The sequence below is a fragment of the Dermacentor albipictus genome, chromosome 2 (assembly GCF_038994185.2).
Source record: "Dermacentor albipictus isolate Rhodes 1998 colony chromosome 2, USDA_Dalb.pri_finalv2, whole genome shotgun sequence".
NCBI lineage: Eukaryota > Metazoa > Arthropoda > Arachnida > Ixodida > Ixodidae > Dermacentor > Dermacentor albipictus.
In genome coordinates, this window is record NC_091822.1 from 123,614,260 (window position 1) to 123,635,745 (window position 21,486).

Consider the following 21,486-nt stretch of genomic DNA (forward strand, 5'->3'; position numbering starts at 1 on the left):
GCGGGTTAATGACATCTTAGTTGAAATCAAGAAAAAGAAATGAGCATGGGCCGGACATGTAATGAGGAGGGAAGATAACCGATGGTCACTAAGGGTTACGGACTGGATTCCAAGGGAAGGGAAGCGTAGCAGGGGGCGGCAGAAAGTTAGGTGGGCTGATGACATTAAGAAGTTTGCAGGGACAACATGGTGACAATTAGTACATGACCGGGGTAGTTGGAGAAGTATGGGAGAGGCCTTTGCCCTGCACTGAGCGTAACCAGGCTGATGATGATGATGATGAGACAATGTGATAGAGCGACAAATATGTATAAATTGCTCGATTAGCTCAAGCAGTCCAGGTGACAATATGTCGCTGCCCAGTTTCTAAAGTGACGCCAATAAATTATTATTATTATTATTATTATTATTATTATTATTATTATTATTATTATTATTATTATTATTATTATTATTTCAGCGCCGCCGACACCAGCTGCTAGGGATGCGGAGAAAATGAGACGACATTCGATACGACGAGATAGGATAGCCCCCCACTCCATTGCTCGTCTGACCGTTACGCACCAGGTGTTATCGCAAGCTCAAGGTCAGAAGCTGCCCTTCGGACAGCTTTCGGGCACTTGGGCGACCGTCCTTTCACAGAGGAGAAGATCTTGGGCCCGTGGACTCGTGCGTATATGCTATGCACAAGGTCACAAAGGCGTTGGTGCTTTTCTTGAAATGCATCAGCCTGCATGACCGCCTTTGACTGACTCGTCCAATAACGCGTTGTGTGTAACAGTGTAGACTGCGAACTTCTTTCTTCCTTCTCCTCTTTCAATCCCCTTCCCCCTTTCTCCAGTGCAGGGTAGCCTACCGGGCTCAGCCTGGTTAATCTCACTGCCTTTCCCTTACGACCTCTCTCTCTCTCTCTCTTGACATTTTTCCAGTATGAGACACCCTTGCCTTGTGGTAAGCGATCGGAGGTGTAAAACAACGACTCAGTGCAATGCAGTGCGCATCGCGTCGCTCTCATTTTGCTTCCACCGCTCGCTTGGTTGTATAAGTACAGGTCAGCTGGTGCCGCTGTCCTGCTGCCCTGCTGTTACTGTGGGAGGCTTAAACTCAACGCGGCTATGGCATGGAAGCCTCACCAACGCAGCTTGATGTTAGTTTCTCGTGCTGTAAGCTGCTGTACGGCGGTAGAGAGAAGCGAGAAATGGGACATCTCCCTGCTACCAGTTGATGAGTGAAACAGCGAGAGGGTCAGGATTCCTCGAAACGAACAAGATATAATCCTTCTTTACCACTATTGGGTTGAAAAAAGAAAGCCAGAAATATGGGTGACTTGCATTGGCGATTTCGGGAAACAAGCAACACGCGGCAAAGGTGCATGGATTGACTGATCAGTGAGTTGTTGTTAAAGTGCCTTCTTCGTCCTCGTGCTGCCGTGCTCGGTCGCGCTATACGGTAGCGAGCTATGCGCCACGGGGTGCCTTGTACGCGCCTCCGGGAAATCACAACCCCCCGCCGGCATCTCCCCCCCCCTCCCCCCCCCCCCGGATGCCGCACGAGGCCGTTTATGTAGATAGCTTATCGTAGGGAATCGGGCATCGATGTGCACAGCTGCTAGATATATAGCGAAGCGGCGGCGTGATAAATTTGGCAGTCATATATCACGCGTTCTCGAATAACGGAAGCGGTGCCAAATCCCCGCCGTGTGAAACGGCCAGAACTGGCGTTTGCACGAGCCTGGTCTAAGTTCCCTGTGGCGTAATACAGTGAAAGCTCGTTAATTCGAACTTCAATAATTGGAATTTATGGATAATTCGAACTGTACGATTTGGTCCGGCCAAGCTCCACAGAAGTCTATGTAAAAAAAAGTCCGTTAATTCGAACGCGAGAAGGTTCCCTCACGGATAATTCGAACTACGCTCGCCTGGCACATAGCCAGAGAAACGCGCCTACTGCCTACACACAACGCTGTATTGCCTCCGAAACGGAGAGAACGGCGAGAGAAGGCAAAATCGGAAAAAAATCTAACCGACGCGGGGTCAGCCAGAAGGCAGCGGCAGCTGCCGCCTTTCCGTTCTACGTAACCTCCGAGACTTCTTGCCCGGTGCGAATCTCAGAGGCTTTGCAAATCTTGTACATCTGCTAATGTTGTGCGGAGATGGCACGGCAAGCTGCAAAACACAGCGAATCAAGTACGTCGCAGCTGCGCTTGCAATCAAGAGCCAACGAATCAGGGCCTTCGCCACCTTCACATGTTCAGCGTCTTTGTCTCGGCAGTCTTCATCGGTTGTGCACCTCTGTTTTCAGCTTAGGAGGTATCGGCCGTCGCGATTCATTGTGATGGTGTTAAGCCTCGGCTAACGTTCGTTTCGGTGGACATCGGTGGTGTGGCACAGTCGGATCCAGAGCTTCGACTTGAAGAGGGCGTGTGCCCGCGGCACACGCCATCACTTTCTGACACGCCAGATTTCTGACATGCCCTACTGCTTCCAAATCGCAGTGTACTGTTGCCCTCCTTCACTTTCGTTAGTTCGAACTTTCGCTAATTCGAACTGAAGCGGCTTCCCCTTGCGGTTCGAATTAACGAACTTTTACTGTATATGTTCGTGGCATAATATATTGGTCGGTATGACGACATCAAGGGTCAGGTACAAACAAGTCTGGATCGATGCGACAGCTTATTTGCACATTATAGATACTTGGCAGGCGGCACAGCCGCATCTCGACGGCCGCGAAGCGCCAAGAAATTAGGCTCTCATTAGAAAGGTCATTAGAATACTCCATTTTGAGGCCAATATACCGCTTTGCGAAAAGCTCTGATCCGATTACATTCGAGGTGACCGATAATAGCTGTCTCGTGCTCCACATTTATCTTCTCCTTGTGTATCGCGGCAGTGCATTTCTTTTTTTAACATTTTGATCGCACGCAATGCAAAAAAGAAAAGGAAGAGAGTGTTATAGTGGTGTATACATCCCCTTACATATTCATGTACACAAACAAACGGACCAATAACCAGTGCGTGTTGTGCCGGCGTACATCAAAACACACGACCATTGATCCCTCAGGGTCCGTGGTGCCTCGACTTCCTGTTGAGGTCCATACAACTTCTAAGGCCCGATTAACACAGCCGTGAAGTTTGTTGTGGTCGTGGTGTGGGGAAAAAGGTGCTCTTTTCTGCAACTTATGGGGAAGGGAGAGAAGGCAGTGCCGTACCGCCACGGTAACAGCGTCCTCCAGGAGAGAACAATTTCTTGCCAGTTTCTCCTCAACAGTTGGACACCGGTGACGTTAAGACCATCGAACAACGTCGCCGGTTTCACGTTCTTGAGAAGAAACCGGCGAGGAAACGGCATGTTTTGACGGACACCGATGCCGTGATGGTGACGGGGTGGGGCAGATGGCGGCGGTGTGAATCATGCCTTAGACGCACGTGAAATAGGTTGGGCAGAATCACAGCATCCTCCAGAGAGATGGGTATCGAAGATGTCGTAGGAAGCGGAGCAATTCCTCACGCGGGCGACCTTCCGGCTTCTACCAGCCATTAACGGTTACGATCAGCAAAGGATTAGCGTTACTATACGCAACGTCGTATAGCATCACTTGCGTTAACTAATTAACACGTGTATCACGCACCCTAAGCATACGACCCGATTGTGAATGAATTAATTAATTTCATGATCGAGGGAGTGTCAGAGATGCCGTAGAGGAGTGCTCCAGATGTAGTCGAAACGGTCGACTTCCGTTCGCTTAACTTCCACCCAAAGCGCCAGTGGACGAGTGTTCTTGCATTCAGCACTCTTCCGCGTGAGTCCGGTATTCGAACTCGCGACCTCCTGTTCAACAGATGAACTAGACACCGAGGAGATAAGCCAACGCGGTGGGTGAAACGTACGCTCGCTGGCTGCATGTTTGCGCATGATGTTTAGCCCGCACGCACATCCTGCTCACCTAACAGTAGTGGTCTCGCAATGGGCACTCCATAATATACTGGCGCGAAGCTATGTGTATTGTGCGATTTTCTCGAGAGGAACCAATGCAGTGTTATAGCAACAAAACTTGTGCGACGTATTACGAGTGAAACTGGGAGAAATATTCCTTGATGAGTACTGGAGATGTTGGTCTGGCAGCCCACCTAGCCTGCTACTCCACGTGACCAGGGCGATGCACGAAATTTCCGTCTCACATAGATTGTATACGCACGCAACCAACGTAGACGAGTTAAACAGAGCCAGCGAGTATGGTAAAGGGAATAGAGGGGCTGAATTTTGGTCACAACCACACGAGGCCAACAGACAATGAAGCCAGGGAAAGCCCACGGTGAATTAACCGTTCTATGTAATTTAACTGCAGAAAAAAAAATTCAGCAACACGGAAGTGAAAGTGGACGGAAAGAGAGCTTGCCTCAGATGGGAGCTGAATCAACGCACGTCTTCCGCATTATAGAGGCGTGCGGTGCTCTACCACTGAGCTACCGCTCGGCCCGTCCTCCCCTATACCTGTTTGCGAGCACTATGGCAAGCTAGGACATGAGAGAGCGGCTTGTTGGGCCAGTTGGCGTATGATTACGCTAGGAGAATGCCATCAAACTTGGAAAAAGGGAAAAACAAATCGAGAGGCAGAAAGAGACACCGTTCCCACCTTCCTGTCGCTTAGTGGAGAGCATACAAAAAGGGGGGATATATACGAATGCCGACGAATAATTTTCAGCAATAAATATTTAAGCACATCACTCTCTGTTTTTAATAAGCAATTCCAGTGTATGTATGTATGTATGTATGTATGTATGTATGTATGTATGTATGTATGTATGTATGTATGTATGTATGTATGTATGTATGTATGTATGTATGTATGTATGTATGTATGTATGTATGTATGTATGTATGTATGTATGTATGTATGTATGTATGTATGTATGTATGTATGTATGTATGTATGTATGTATGTATGTATGTATGTATGTATGTATGTATGTATGTATGTATGTACACCTAGACGTCAAGAGGCACTGCCAGCCTAAACCGACTGGACGGTCCCATACATAGCATGCATCCCATGTTGCGAAGCGCGGCGGCTTCGGTCGGCGCGCATACGAAAGTCGTCCCTGTCCTTGACAGGCCTTCGGCGGAGCCCTGCGGCGAGGCCGTCGCAGCAGCAGCAGCAGCCGTGGCCGCTGTGTGCGGCGCATAAAATAATGAGAGTAAAAGAAAAACAGAAAAGCTCCGCTCCGGTCCCTCTGTGCACGGAATCGCGCGTCCACTATAGCTTGGCGCGCGCGTTCGTGCCAAGGCGACACCGCCCGCGGGGCAACCTCCGGCATGACGCAACGCCAACGGGGCTACTAAAACTGGATCGGCGCGAAGCGGCCATCATACGTATGTATATACACGTATATATTTATAGGTCAAATGGGCGCGCGCGCGCTAACGGCACTTCGACGCTGCGCAAACATGGAAACCGGGAGGCGTATATATAGGTATAAGCACGCTTATCTGTACCGCTTATCGCGCTTTAACTCCCCAACGTCCTGCTTGTTTTCTCCTTCTCGGGGCACACGTCGGGTGAGACGTCTCTGCATCGGCAACACTTGCGCTGCCTCCCTCCCCCCTCCCGGCAACACTTGCGCGCTCCCTCCCCCCTCCCGCCTGACCCACCCTTATGCGCGCGCGTGCGCAAGCGGTGGCGGGCAGAGCGTGTTCAGCATTATAACACACCGTTACAGGCTCGGCGCGACTTAATATATTTGCTATACCGTCGCTGCCGACCGCTAACTGCTTACCCATGCCTCGGCATAGCAAGTTCACCCACAGCGGCTGCAGGGCCTGAAATCTGCGGCGAGGTCGGTTTCGTGTGCAGTATCGAGGAGTGCAGCTATAATAGATACGCGGTGGTGCACCTGACTTTTAGGACGACACTATAAACGCTCAAACGGCCGCGTGTTACATTAAAACCAACCTCTCTCTCTATCTCTCTCTCTCTCTCTAAATCGTAGTTTCGCAGCCGCCATGGTGCTAATATAAGCGCGTGGGCGCGGGAGCGAATCTCGGCTGCGGCGGCCGCATTTCGATGGTAGCGATAGGGGGGGAGGGGGGGGGGAAGAAAAGAAAAAAAAAACGCCCGCGTACCGCCTGCATTGAGTGCACGTTAAAGAACCCCAGATGGTCAAAATTATTCCGGAGCCCCTCATTACGGCGTGCCTAGTTATTAAATCGTCGTTTCGGCACATGAAACCCCAGTATTTATTATTTTTAAATCGCGCTTAAACTCCGCCTAGGGCTGCCTGTCCGGCGCTCGTCTATGGTGCACGCTAGCGTTCGTTTTCGTAGTGAGCGGATAAAAGTAAACGCAACTTCTTTTACTTCTGGAACCGACAGTGTCGCTGCATAGCGCATTACCATCCACATTAATGTTTTATGGCGTTGTTGATGAGTCATTCTATAATGGTTTAGAATGCGTTGTGCCCATACAATTGATTTGTGTACATAATGAGCGCTCAAGAAAGATTACATCTCGTAAGATTCGCAAGACAATCCCGGAGTCATGTGCATACCACTGCATGGCGGCAACCTCACGATGGCTGACTGATACAATCCTCTCCTCTCTTATGAATGTGACAAGGTTCGGCTATTTCCCTGGCCAGCTGATCCTTGTGGTGCGATAGAAGTGTAGTGTAGTGTAGTAAAGCGGCCAGCACCCATATTGTGAGCAGTGCCCATTAAAGCTCTGTTCGCGATAATATCGACGCTTTAGACGGTCTCGCAAGCACTAATCTTTCGCTTTAGCTTCACTTATTATTCAAATTGTGGGGTTTTACGTGCCCAAACCACGATCCGATTATGAGGCACGCGGTATGTGGGAGAGTCGGGAAACTTGTACCACCTGGAGTTCCTTTAACGTGCATCTGAATCTCGCACACGGGTGTTTTCGCATTTCGCCCCCATCGGAATGCGGCCGCCGTTGCCGGGATTCGATCCCGCGACCTCGTGCTTGACTTTTTATTTGCCCTTTAATGTCGCTTTAAGAGCGTCTCAGCAACGCAACGTCGTCATCGACGCCGCCGAGGGCGCCCCCTGCACGTCGCGCGCGGAGCCACAGAGGGCGTGTGCTTGCACGCACCGCTCAGCTTGGTCAGCACGCACGGCGATCGCACGCCAGCGGCAACGCCCGTGTTTCGATCGTTTACAGCGCGTTATACGACGAACGTGCGCCTCCCGCGCCAGTCGCAGTCGAATGGCGAAAGTGCAAGCGAGCGGCGGAGCATTACTGCTGCACCGTTGTTTTTATCCTCGTTTTTCCTTTTTTTTTTTTCGTGCGTTCCAGTCCGGCCCCCAACTGTGGTTACTTTTCCTGTACCCTCTTTTCGTCCTTCGCCGCGCGGTATATATATAAAAAAAAAGAAGAGCTATACACGCTGCATGCCCGAGCACCCGTCAAAAGGCGACGCCAGGGTCACTTTTGTGCCTAATGAACCGCACTCAGCGACGCATATATATATATATATATATATATATATATATATATATATATATATATATATATATATATATATATATATATATATATATATTGTGTGTGTGTGTGTGTGTGTGTGTGTGTGTGTGTGTGTGTGTGTGTGTGTGTAACTATATACCGACGCCAAATAGACGTAGCCGTCAGCCCGCGGTGTATTTTTGTTTTTGTTTTTTTCCTCGAACACGGAGAGCCCCGCCGTAAATGCATGCCTACGCGTCTCGCGCGAAGTCATCAGCGCCAGGGAACGCATACACGAGTGCATAACGCACATAATACCGCGTCTTGAGTTGCGGGCGTAAACACGCGTTCGAGCGGTGAAAGAAGGGACAAAAAATCCGGCAAAGCGTTAATGGCCCGCGACGACGAGGTGACATCGCCGCATTCCTCGATTAAGCGCCGGCGACGAAAACATCGGGACTCGCGATTATGCCACGCGATTATGCTCGAAGAAAGATAGAAAGAAGGGTGTAACGGCTTTGTAAAGAAAAAACGCAACCAGGGAAGGTTTCAGTTAGCTTCAGCGAGCAACAAAAATTATGAATTATTATTATTATTATTATTATTATTATTATTATTATTATTATTATTATTATTATTATTATTCAAGCGGGAGTGAACAGAAGTCATTACGTAAATGGCGAATGCGTATTATGTGAGATCGAGGCAGAGCGGCAAAGCCCCACACGCAATGCAGTCACGGGCAGTCTTTCGCTGTCTCATACTTCAAGGTAAGTGAAGAAACAATAAGGAAGGAAGGAAGGAAGGAAGGAAGGAAGGAAGGAAGGAAGGAAGGAAGGAAGGAAAGTTAAAGCAGGCCTTGGAGCCACTAAAGTAATCTGCAAGGATGTACGTTGGCGCCAATTGTCGTCAAAACACAGTATTGATTAGCATCCCAGTTTCCGACCAGTTGCATATCAAGAGCTTAATTTCAGTGGAGGAGGGAGGAATAAACTTTTATTGTACAACCAGCACTTTATGATGGCCGGGCCCATGCCTCCCACGAAGGGACGTCGAGGGCTTGCCTCGCCGCCGCCTCGCAGGCGTGCTGGGTCGCCCAGGTTTGGTCGTCGAGGACGCAGCTCCGCAGGGCCTCATGCAACCTCGACGAGAGAGTCGTGGAAGCATTTTTTTTAATAGCCGCTTGCAATTGGTTCCTCGTTACGTACTGCCATAGCATCAGCGCTGCGGGTGTTTGGGCACCGAACCTACACTTCTCCAACCTACCTCCGTTGTACTGCGCTGCTGTTTCTGAGTTTAAGAAAAAAAAAAGTCGCATTGTCGCTCGAAAGTCGAAACAAATTAGTAGACAGCTATACGCAATAAGGATAGTAGTTTTATCTGTCATATAAACTTGTAAACGTTCGCTTAACTAAATTACCAAGCATAGTGTCACGCGTGCACATGCAAACATGAACACATCTCACTCAATGACCGCACACAGTCACTGTAAAACTGTTGGAGTGAGGAAACGCGGTAGCAGCAGCGAGCGAATTTATGTTCGCGTTGTCTCTCGCTTCAGCGTGAACTAAGTGGGGAGAACACAGCGCACACAAAGCTATCAGCACTCGGCGCACTCCGTCCCTATCGCAGATCGCTTCCAAGACGGGGCCCGCGAGGCCGGGCCATACGCAGCCGCCCTCGTAGTACAACACTAGCTCCCCCCCCCCCCCCTCCCTCGCCCAGCGCCTTGCACGTGATGGAAGACGGCGTGCTTCCTCCCCGCTTTTCTCCCTTGCGAGCGCGAGATTGAGCCACCAGCGTCGACTCACTCTCGCACGCTTTCACTTGCACATGTAGCGCACACGTGACGCAGTTATCGCATTTGGATTTTATGTGGAACATCACGGCGACGCCGACTGCGTACATGCACATGGAGTGTCCATGTAATTGCTACCGCAATAAAAGAAAGAAAGAAAGAAAGAGAAAAGAAAGAAAGAAAGAAAGAAAGAAAGAAAGAAAGAAAGAAAGAAAGAAAGAAAGAAAGAAAGAAAGAAAGAAAGAAAGAATAAAGCTGCACCAGATTTGTTACCTTACCCCGGTGGAGGGTAATGACAGGAAGGCGAAAAATGTAAAGGGTTAAGAAGTGCTGCGCGCGCACGGCGGCGTTCCCCATGCATTCAATGCTGCGCCGACTAAAAAGTTAAAGCGAAGGTCGACGTTTGGGGGCGGCACGAACAAAGGCGGCACCGCGCACTGAAGCCACTGACACCCGCTCAGAAACGGAGCTTTCCCCTACAATCGCGCGTTTCGTCGATGCCGCGGCGAGCGAAAGCCATAAACCCCCAGCGCGCGCCGGCGCCCGCTAAAAACGTGAAATGCGCGAGAACCGACGATACGCACTCGCTCGTTTTCCCATCCGGGACAAGGTCCCACCACCGGCCTCCGAAGGGACGCCGAAACACGAGAACGTCTCCGTAGTCAGTCGCACACGTCGGGACCCTTCACTTGTTAGCGCATAGCGGTTACACGAGTGCGCGCGCCGCGCTATATAGATGCGAATTCGTTACCCGCTCGCTCAGCCGCGACTGAATGCAGTCGTATGTGTATACGCGCGAGTGGGAGCGATATATCTAATCACACGCCCCAGTCGCGACTGCACCCCCCCCCCCCCCACAACCCCTTCGCGAACTTAATATTCCTGCGCGAGACTGCGCACGTTCTTGCGGAGGCACGATGTGAGACAGACACGATCGCACGCACGCACGCGGCTCTGTCCTTACCGCGCTTCGCCCCTAGTGCGTCGATCGTCGCGTTTTTCGCGCGCGATGCATTGCGCAATCCACCGGCGCATGAAATACCCTGTGTGCGTATACCGTCGTGGTACCGTCGCTCGCTCGCGGCTGCGTTCGTTGTCTAATCGAGAGCGCGGCGGTCGGAAAGACGGAACACCTCGTCCCGTCCTCCCTGGATTGAGAGCGGGGACGCGAAGCCGACGCTTCGGGGACGACGAAGAAAGAAGAAAAGAAAGGAAGGAAAAGGCCGAGCGAAACAAAGCCAGCTTCGCGACTCGCCCGAAGTGCGTGCGTGCAAGATGAGAACGTGCACTTCTTCCGCGAGAAGAAAAATAAAAGAATTGCGAGATCGATGCTGAAGGCTTCGGACAAACGCGGGCGTATTTGTAATTTGGGTATGACAAATGATTGAGAGTCGTTCCCTCACTAAAACGTGCACGTGCGTATACGTGAGGATAGAATGGTGGGTATACACTGGGGCGTGACCGGTTTTTAATGAGACACATGCGTATCCTTGCTTGTTCCGTTCGTTACGAAAGAATACCACAGTTGGAAAAAGAAAAAAAGAAAAGAAAACCCTATTCACGACTTTGATTGGTGATTTATTTATTTATGTATGTATTTATTTATTTATTTGGTGCACTCCTCATTCTGGCAACTCGTTAGCAAATCGCATGCGTGAACGAGAATGACTCTGTTCTTATTTACATTAGGTATCTACACAAGTCAACAGAGGAGATCTGTAAGCGTGATAAGCGTACAATCTTCTCATCTGGTTTTCTCGTTAACCCTGCCTACCAGAGAAGTCGAGTAAGATGATAAACAATAAAGAAGAGAGAGCGGAAGACATTTACTGTTCGTTGGTCAGTCCCCCGCGTGTAGTTGGGCGGAGCAATATAACATAACGCAGCAACAACAACAGCGATGACAACTTTTTATCACGATGCGAAAAGGGGTGCCGCTCGAAGAAGACGGATATCGAACAGGGAAAATATCACGAGACTTCCGCATCACGCCGGCGTTTACAGAAATGGATGAGGCTAAACTTGGGAGCCGACTAATGTAGGAAACGTATTTTGTACTTTCTTGCAAAACACCACGATAAAACGCAGCCGTCGGTATCCTTTGAACCATCTTCCATCTTCACCGAATTCTCAAGTGCCCCACTGTGCCAACATGTCCGGTCACGCGCACTACACATACCTCGAGTCGATTCAAACGCGCCAGCGAGTTTTTTTTTTTTTATATATGATATAAGGAGATGCTGATGTACAATTTAAGGCACCGGCTACTCCTTAGCTCTTGAACGGATCTATCTTACAACATACAGGGTTCAAGATTACATATCAAGTAACATTTTCACACAAGCACCAGGACTTGTCACGCAACGTTTTCACGGGAACACTGCGACGTAAGAAACGCATGGTACATACAATATACAAGTTAAGTGTCTCCACAGTTATGTAGGAAAAAGTCTCAAAAATACAAATGATACTGCCGCCTAATAACACAGTCTCTAGTCTGTTGGTGGTACATACGTCGTGTAAATGCATTATCACATATAGTGACAACAGAACTGTCAACATAACATAATCAACAAACGCATACATATACACAGCGACTTTCATACATATATATATATATATATATATATATATATATATATATATATATATATATACGGCTTTCATTTCAGCATGAATTAAGTGCTAATTACTGCGTGCGTGCTTGCGGATAGCGTGTGTGGGAGGAGCGTTTATTCCCTGAATTCTCGATGCCAACGTTTTCCGTTCATCTGACAATGAAAGGTCGTGGAAAAAGTGGCAATGAAAGTTGCCACCATTCTTTTTCACATCAGTCACTTAGACAGCCAGTGAGTGAGTGAGTGAGTGAGTGAGTGAGTGAGTGAGTGAGTGAGTGAGTGAGTGAGTGAGTGAGTGAGTGAGTGAGTGAGTGAGTGAGTGAGTGAGTGAGTGAGTGAGTGAGTGAGTGAGTGAGTGAGTGAGTGAGTGAGTGAGTGAGTGAGTGAGTGAGTGAGCCAATAGGATACTCAGTGTTTGATAAATTTTAAACCAACTCTGCTTCGTTCTGCTGCCCTTAAACTCAAGTACATGAGTTTTTTTTATGATTATTCTTTTACATTCTGCCTGCGGCAAAATGCGACTGCAGCTGGCAGGTATCAAACCTACGACCTTAAGAAGCCGAAGTAAGGCATCGTGGCGGATATCCTCAGGTGGTAACTACACCAGGACGAGAGTTTGGTCCTGCCCGTGTGTACAGATTATAAAACGTTTTCGACCCAAACAGCCTAGCATTTGCGCCTGTTTCTTTCTAGCAAGACAAATTTCATCCTTCCTACGACGTCCAATATCAACGAAACGACACGCTTCAGTAAGTGCCTTCCACCAAGGCTATTTCCGAGACTACTTTTAATTCCGAAGCTCATCCGCTGCCTCCTCTGAAGATATCGCGAAATTTTACGAGCTCAAGCGCTGTAATGCGGGAAGGCGAATTCCAACACGTTCCTTCCTTACTGCTCTAACTCTATTCAAATTGCAAGGCAGCCTCAGTGAGACACCGACGTGTCTTGCGTGCCTGAACAACGGAAAATCTTGAGGGTAAAATTAAACAAATGTTTTGTATTGCAGGGAGCATGGGAGTGATCGGCAGTCCAGGCCATGTGAAGACAGGACTCGCATTCATTATCCGTGCAGCGGACACTGCAGTGCGACGCCGAATACAGCTCAAAGGCAATTTATAAAGTGTACTCGCGATCGCCCGAACGCTGTGGATCCCACGGTAAAGCACTATTGTGTGACACGGCGTAAAGCTAATGCAAGCACTTCAAAGGGCAATATGTTGCAGCTCCGTCGCTTTGTTGTGAAAAATATGAATCGGCTACAAGAAAAACAAAGTGTCGAGTGAACACTGCCCGTGGTACCGCTCGCCGGCAATTTCATTAAAGAAAAGAAAGAACTGGTGCTTATAGAGTCTCACGTTCAGGCCGTAGCGTCGAGGATCGGAAACGTTACCGAAAAGAAACCAGTGCCCAGTGATTGCCACAATTATGGACGATGCGTCATGGCTAAGTTCTGCAGCAAATACTGGCACGAAAGCGGGACGGCGCAGGCGAGCAACGCGGCAACTTACGTCCTTCTCGGCCTCAAACGCCCAATCATTGAAAGACAACGCCGTCGTGATCGCCTATACACTTATTAGTTTCGTATATGTCCTACTGCACGATGTAAATTATATATATATATATATATATATATATATATATATATATATATATATAATTTACATCGTGCAGTAGGACATATACGATGGTCCGATAACAAAAATAATTGTCGCGCTCACCATCAAGTGGCCTGCAGGTGCAGTATGGATCACCACGGGAACATACACCGCGCAGCCGAACGACATGCAAAGGTGAAGGTGTGTGGTGCAGCGCGTACATATACATATATATATATATATATATATATATATATATATATATATATATATATATATATATATATATATATATATATATATATATGTTCCCGTGGTGATCCATACTGCACCTGCAGGCCACTTGCTGGTGAGCGCGACAACCATTTTTGTTTCCCAAAGCGTTGGAACTTGAGGAGTATATCGCATAGGAGCTGCCTAAAGCAGCATATATATATATTCTGCCTGGCACTCGCTGACGACGCCGCCCGTACACTTTTGACAAAAACGTGTAATGCATGAGAGGTGTTTGTTCCGCGTGTGTGCCTCGATGCGTCATCGCATTCATCTGCAGCGGCACGCCGTAACCCGTGCTTCCCGACAAACCTCTACTTTCTACAACTTTCATAACCGAGTCCCTCTCACTCTCTGTCCCTCTGTGGGGAGGTACTGTGTGTGGGGAGGTACTGGTGCGGTTCAAGACATTCTGGTATATAGTATACGCGCCTTGCGAACTTGGTGACGTCGTTTGAGCAATGGGTCCGACCACGGCCGAACGCCAAAAAGGAACTCAACTCAATACATGGAACTCCGCGTGTGGAGCTTCCATAGTGAGCTGCTACTACACTCCCTTCGCCTTACCCACTTCCGCAACCAGAATTAGAGACACAGCTTAACCCATTCGTGCCCAACATATGACGTACGCTACGCTATTTTTATTTTGATACCACAAAGTTCTTATTTAGACGCGGGAACGATATATAGATATATACATGAAGACAGAGAGGTCAACCCGACGAGCGTCCGGTTTGCCAAAGTACGCCGGTGCTAAGGGAGAGGAGGATTAAAAAGAGGCAAAGAGGGAGAGGGTGAATACTTGGGTGCACAGGAGGACTAAAAACGGCCACTCAGGTCGACACACTTTCAAGAAATGCGCTAGTGTGCGAATAAGTTTTTCTTTTCTTTTTCTCTTTTTTCTGCCAGTAACGCATGTAGCCACGGTTCGGCTATCTTTTGACTCGCGCTACGACATCTCCATGCCCCTCTCTGCGGGCAACCTTAAACCAGCTGGACTCGCGACCATCATTAACTACTATGCTAACAAAGGTTCATCTCAAATGCAATTTCAATACATTTTTTATATTACAACCGCACTACCTGTGGCCAGAAGAAACGATGGAAAAGTTGTTCTAATTTTCCGTGAAGTGCGACTGTGTTTGGGCATTATTACAGAGTTAAACATGCACTATTCTCTGTCTGTATACGGTTCGTGCTCTGCATATTCATAAGCTCACTCGCGTTACACATTGTCCTCGTGCCTGGTTATTTTCTTCTTAACGCTGACAGTGACGTTAGATGATAATGATGAGAGGGAGATAGGTACGTTACGGTTGAGTTTTTAATTTCTTTTTTTTCTTGTGTTTGGAGGGGGCTGGGGCCAGACCAACATTCCGCACCCCATATATATATATATATATATATATATATATATATTCCCAGCCTGAGTCCTCTCCCACCACTAAGAATCTGGCTTCTCTTAGTGGTGTAATCTTCCTTCGTCTAATTGCCGTATAATTCGCTATCACTAATACTGTTTCGCCTTTCCGACGAAACTGCAGCCTCTTTCTGTCTTTTTTTTTTCTTCTTTATGCGAGTCCGAGTATCCTGCGCATGACTGCTGTTCACTCTGATTTGGAGTGAATCAGGCTTGGCCTCATTTCGGTTACTGAGTGAATTATACAGGGTGCCCCAACTATCATGCACCAAGACTTAAAAAAAAGAACAGTTACATTACTCGAAGAAAAGCGAGTGCACATTGTTTTCAGTACAGTGGAGTAGCCGTGAGTGATTCTTTCATTACTGAGATTCAATTCGGTAATTGCAATTATCCAACTCGAGAAGTATTGTCCTAATTTTCAAAGTGTCAGGGATGCATATGTAGGCACCCCAAAATGACATCTAACTGCTGTGTTATCAGCGACCTACTAATTGCGTACAATTTCCTCCGACTGACAAGGAAACCTCCCGAAGTATGAAAAATATCACGTGAGTGCGCTTCCACCCGCATCATAAAGCAACGCCCTCGAATAAGCTGATTGAAAGCAACTGCATTGTCTGTCGCAAACCTGAAGAGAGAGCGCATCACCTTGATAATGGTACGAAGGAGCACCAACAGCAGGTTTCGCGGCTTTGCAGCTATTCCTTCCTCTCTACGTCACACTTATTATCCGTCTCTCAAGTCCGACTGATCACATTAATAACAAAAGCCCCTTGATAACACGGCCGAAGTGCCGCTCTGACCACGCACGAAATACGAAAAGCAATGCAGTAGGCATAGCATGTTTCAAAATCCCGGCTTTGCTCGCATCGCATGGACAGAGTGCGTGCACAGCTATATTTCGCGCCCGAAACCTACTTCGGACCAAGGCCAAATTAAAGTGACGATTTTAGTTTTCATGACATTGTATACGTGCTGCAAAAACAGGTTCGTGGCAAAAAAGAAAAGCGAAATAAACAGACCGGGAGGCGACCGACATGCTGCGAGAAGGCAAAACCGACGCGTTCAACAAAGTAAATAACCACTCCTAAACGAGCTGAATCGGCAGTCTGGACGCCTGCGAAAAAAAAAAAGAAAGACACACATCAGATTTTAGCGTGTCCTTATTATCTATGAATTCGTAAGCGCCGTTGAACACCAGCTGCTGCCTACAGGACGTGTTCGAATAGGTGCCCTTCTGCAGCTACGCAGTATACTGAGTCTGCACCTTCAGTGACTTTCTTGATGACCGACGCTCGATTTCGACGCAGACATCCGTTATCCTTGCCTTGAGCTCATCTGACGTCACCGTCTCGATCACGTAAACATGACCTTTCACATAACCCCAAAGAAAGACATAGAGTGGAGAGAGGTCCGGTGACATAGCCGGCCAATTTACAGGCCCGTGCTTCTAATCTATTGCGCATGAAAAGTCGCATCCAGCCAGTTTCGTGCTCGCCTGCAGCTGTGTGGTGGTGCTCCACATTGCTGATACCACAAAAAAAAAGTATATATATAATGGAGCTTTACCTGCCAAAACCACTTTATGATAATGAGGCACGCCGTGGTGGGGGACTTCGGAAATTTCTACCACCTGCGGTTCTTTAACGTGCACCTAATTCTAAATACACGGGTACTTTCGCATTTCGCCCCCATCGAAATGCGGCCCCCGTGGCCGGGATTCGATCCCGCGACCTCGTGCTTAGCAGCCCAACACCATAGCCACTAAGCAAGCACGGCGGCTAAGCTGATACCACAGAAGGGGAAGTCGTGACAGCGGTACTTCACTGAGAAACTCAATCACCACTCCTTCAAGGATTTCACCCACGTAACGCTGTCCAGTCAGTGTGGGATCGAAGAAGATGGGACTGTTTATAGCACCGGCGTAAATTCCGTGCCCCACATTGAACGACCACTGGTACTGGTTCCTATTGCGCTTTACCTAGTGCGCATTCTAGTCGCTCCAATAGTGTGCATTATGCAAATTTACCTGGCCATTTCTGTGATTTGGCGCTTACCGTTGCTGTCGCTATCGTGCCATCTTCGCTACAAAATCGTACTTCCTTTAATCATCATCGTTCAATAAAAAACCCTTGCCATATTTGCTTGGCCAAGGATAAGCTGCAAAAAAAAAAAGAGAGAGAGAGAGAGGAACTTGCATGCGGATTTTGACGTCGAAAAACTGAGCTGTTGCATGGGGTGCAGACTCGTATCGCTGTCCGTGCAGACAGACATTTACAACTTCTTATGACTCAGGCTTACAACGATGAAAAGTTTTTTTTGTTTTTTGAAGCGAGCGGTACGGATCAACCAAAGTCAATATTCTTGCATAATTTGAGCAAGAACAGAGTAGGAACAAGTGGCAATATCTTCTTGAAATGATTTTCAGAAGAAAGAAAGGCGTTTGCCATAGTCGTATATAGTTACATTGTGCTAAAACGAACAGACGTTGTGAATGGGCAGTGCATTCCAGGCGCGCGGATTGTTGTTGTTTTTTTTTTTACTTTTTGGTTCCTCGCAAGCTATAGAGTCCAGTTACACCACGAGAGCTCGTCGCGTGTTTTCTTCAATTATCTGAGACTTCTGCCTAGCGTTATCATGTTTGTCAGTAAATATTGTTTTAGTGAATTACTTTTAATATAACTATATCCCATGGTTTATAAACGAAACTGAGAAAATGAAAAGAATATCGATAAAACTAAACATTAAGACGTTGGTTGTAAGCGAGACAGAGAGAGAAAGAAAACAGAACTCTGCTCTCTAGGAACGCCTTTTATTAAGCTGTGAACACGTGTTTGTGCGAGGAAATCACATATTACGCGTTCTTTTTCATTCTTTCTTTCTTTTTAATTTTCCATCCCGTTCGCCTCCCCTATACTGTAGTATAGCGAACCAGGTGGAACTTGCTTAATATCTCGTTCCTTTTTAATACCTTCTGAATTCTAGTACATCATGCGATTTATTAGGCCGAAAGCTACAAATGCGCTATGATAGACACCTATTGGTCGGTGGAGCTAAGGAGTTGCCAGTTCTGTCCATGAGCGGCAAGAAAAAAAGAAAGAAAGCACGGTCATTCAGTCGCCAGCCAAACCTAGCTCTGCTTACCCAACGTGATTTCTGTTCACTTTCTAACTGCACGGTCCGCTGTTAAAAACACGCTCACTAAACTGCAGGCCCTGATGTTTTTGACGGGAAGTTGAACGGCCCGTTTTCGCTAAGCATGCAGCAGTGCTTGTTGCGCCAATAATTTACTTCGTGCATCTTGTTTGAGCTGGTGATGTCGAGTCTTTCAATGAGAAAAACCAGACGCGACTGACTGCATGTATACATCGACGAATCGAAATGCGATTACTCGGTAATTACGAGGTTACCCAACGTGGTGGCTTATCGACTACGGCCAATTGCGCTGCCATGAGCACGAGGTCGCGGGTTGGTCTGCCGACCGCAGCGTGGCTGCAATTTCGATAGAGGCGAAATGCAAGTAAGCGCGCCCGCGTTCTTATGACTGGGGGCTCAATCCCATCGCTCGTAACCCGTTGTCAAGATTGGAGTTCGGCATGAATTCGTAGGTAGCTGGCCCATGCCGTCGTCCAACTTATCCACGCTGAGGACGTCGATGAAGGGAAGGACTGCTTCTCATCGAGAACGAGGAATATGGGTTTATTTACAGTATGTACATGCAGTTCATCAGTCTAGCATATCTGCGAGAGAAAGTACGTCAGTCTAACACGACTGCTTGAGAGAGTACCTCAGTCTAACATGACTGCGTCAGAAAGTGTATCGAGCATCCGCACAACAGCCGTTTATAAACACTCGGTCCTCCCCCGATTCCAAGGTGGCGGAAACGTGCGTCCAGTCAGCGTAAACACGTCGCCTCTCCGCGGAACGGTTTACACACACAAACGCACACACACACACACAAACACACAAACACAGGTTCTCGGTCCGAAACCGACATCAGACGAATTTCGCAGAACTCGGAGCGGACCCTCGCAGTGCGCCCGGGTAGCCATTGTCTTGCGTCTTGGTCGGCGCGTGGGAAGAGGTCTCCGACGACGTTCCCGCGGCAACTCCCCCACTCATAGCAGATCAGGTCCGCGTTGGGGAGTTCGGTAACAATAGTAGGCCCGCCGAACTCATTCAGTCACAACGGCGACAAAGCTAGAGCGTAACGGTGGCGGTTTCAGCACAAAGTCTGCTCCGTCAAACGCATCCTAGCTGAAGCGACGGAGAGTGGAGGACGCGCGTATTGTTCCCGACACAAAGTCGACTTAGTCACGCCGTGGCTAGAGGTTGGCGGTGGCGCTCCAGGAAAGTTGCGGCCACTGTCGCAACTGGTTGGCAAAACTTGCACTGCAGCTGGCCGTTCTTAACAGCGTGCATACCGTGCATTGGGTGCCCGTTACAGAAGCCCAGGCGGTAAGGATTATTCCGGAGTCTCCCCCCATTAGACGGTGTGCCGCATAATCAGATCGTGGTTACGGCTCGCAAGAAGTTAGAATTTAATGTAATTTAGTTACGAACTCTCATTATGAATGGCTGGATGGATGGAAAACCTTTATTGAGAGCCCTGACATACGCGATTATGAATACGCACGAAGAGTTGCCCCACCATCTTCGGTTTCTTTCAATGGAGTCCCCAGTACGTTCAAATAAATTTACACGACTTCGAACCATCTATTCACACAGGATCACGATTCGTGACCGAAGGAGATGGAGCAAAAAAGAATAGCGAATTTTACTTTCGGACTCACCAGTGCTGAATCGCCGGCGCATGAGCAGGTTGATAGCCGACTGAAATCCGTCCAGACGTCCCTGCACGTGTTGTTGGTGGTGCTGTTGCCGCGGTGTCGAACCAGGCTGAGCGCCCAGGGCTGTCGCCGACACGCACGCGGCGTTGGCCATGGGCGAGACGCTCGAAGGCATCGCGAAGCCGACTCCGGGAGTAACCACTCACGCACACGTCCACGACCACAAGCCGACGGGGGCAACGACACGCCGAAAACACCGGACGCGCATCGGAACCACTTTTCTTTCGCTCGTCGGAAACGCTCTCGCGGAAGAGACGCCCACCGCCGCCGCCGCCGCAAACTTACGGGCCTCTTTTTTTTTTTTCCCGAAGGCTTGTTTTGTCGCCGCCTGCCACCGGCGTTCGCCTATCGCCCGGCTTGCTTTCTTCCTTGCTTTATTTGCGAGCCTGGCGTGTCTCGAGCTGCCTGACTAGCGCTGGCTCATTAGCGACTGGATCTCGCTCTGCCGCCGCCGCTCCGCAGTTCCTGGAAGTCCCCGGCCCCACTACTCAAGCCACAGGAACACTTTCACTCACGGGAACCACGTCTGTGCTGCTTTGTGCTTCCCGTCGACGTTTTTCGCAGCCGCTCGCCGCCGAACAAACCGAGGCGCTTCAGGGGGACGCCCGAAATGTCAGCGCATTCACTTCTTTACGAAGTCGCTCTTCCATTGCAGACGACGGCCGAGGAAGGTGTCGATAGCAGACGACAAACTAGAGCAGACGACAAAGTTGTGTCAGAGCGGCTTCTTTCGCTGTCCTAGAAAAAAAAAGTTCATCGACGCGCTGGCAGTGTCGATTCCCGCTGCCTTCGCGAGGCGACGATTGTTTTGCTCGAGGGAGGGACCTTATAGTTATTAACGAACACACGCACCACAGACACTGACCGCCGCAAGACGGCAAAACACACGCGAACACAGGACCTCCGCGGAGGAGAATCGCACGCTACGGTACACAGACACACCACCACCACCAGAACCACCACCCGTTGTCTTCGTTATTCGCCGCGCGCTCGCAGGCGGCATGCTCGGGCGGCACGCGACATCCGGACCAGCACCGTCGTCGGATAGCACTCTGGCTACGGTTGCGCTGCACGCTGAACCAACGGCGACACTGCCACCGCCGCCACCGTCGACCGACGATGTCCTAATCCCACGATGCCGGCGGAGAACAGGCTTCGCTATCGCTTCTGAATCACCGCGCGTCGGCGGATAGTCTTCGCCGCTTCCACCGGCGCACCGTCTCCGCCGACGACGGATAAAGAGACGCAATGCACAAACCCGCACGGTGACAAAAAAAAAAAAAAAACTCAGAGCACGCACGTACACTCGCGCGCGCACGTCCCAGATGATCCTCGGGGAGTTCTCGAAGCCGGCGAACGGTTATCAGCGTCGTTGCCGCAGGTTGCGATTCCGTGGGCGTCGCTCGGGCAGTGTCTTTCTTGTATGTGCCGTAGACAACCGCCGTTTGCCCTTGGGACTTTATG

The 21,486-nt window shown here is 49.0% G+C and overlaps 1 protein-coding gene across 1 annotated transcript in view; it reads right to left on the minus strand.

Annotated features, from left to right (window-relative positions):
• LOC135910746 (pleckstrin homology domain-containing family G member 5-like) overlaps positions 1 to 21,255 on the minus strand; it is a 747,540-nt gene extending 726,285 nt beyond the window's left edge. Inside the window, exon 1 of the mRNA XM_065442817.2 lies at positions 19,966 to 21,255. Coding sequence (XP_065298889.1) covers positions 19,966 to 20,137 — 172 coding nt within the window. The 5' untranslated portion in view covers positions 20,138 to 21,255. The remainder of the gene's footprint in view (positions 1 to 19,965) is intronic.
• Between the last annotated feature and the right edge of the window lie 231 nt (positions 21,256 to 21,486).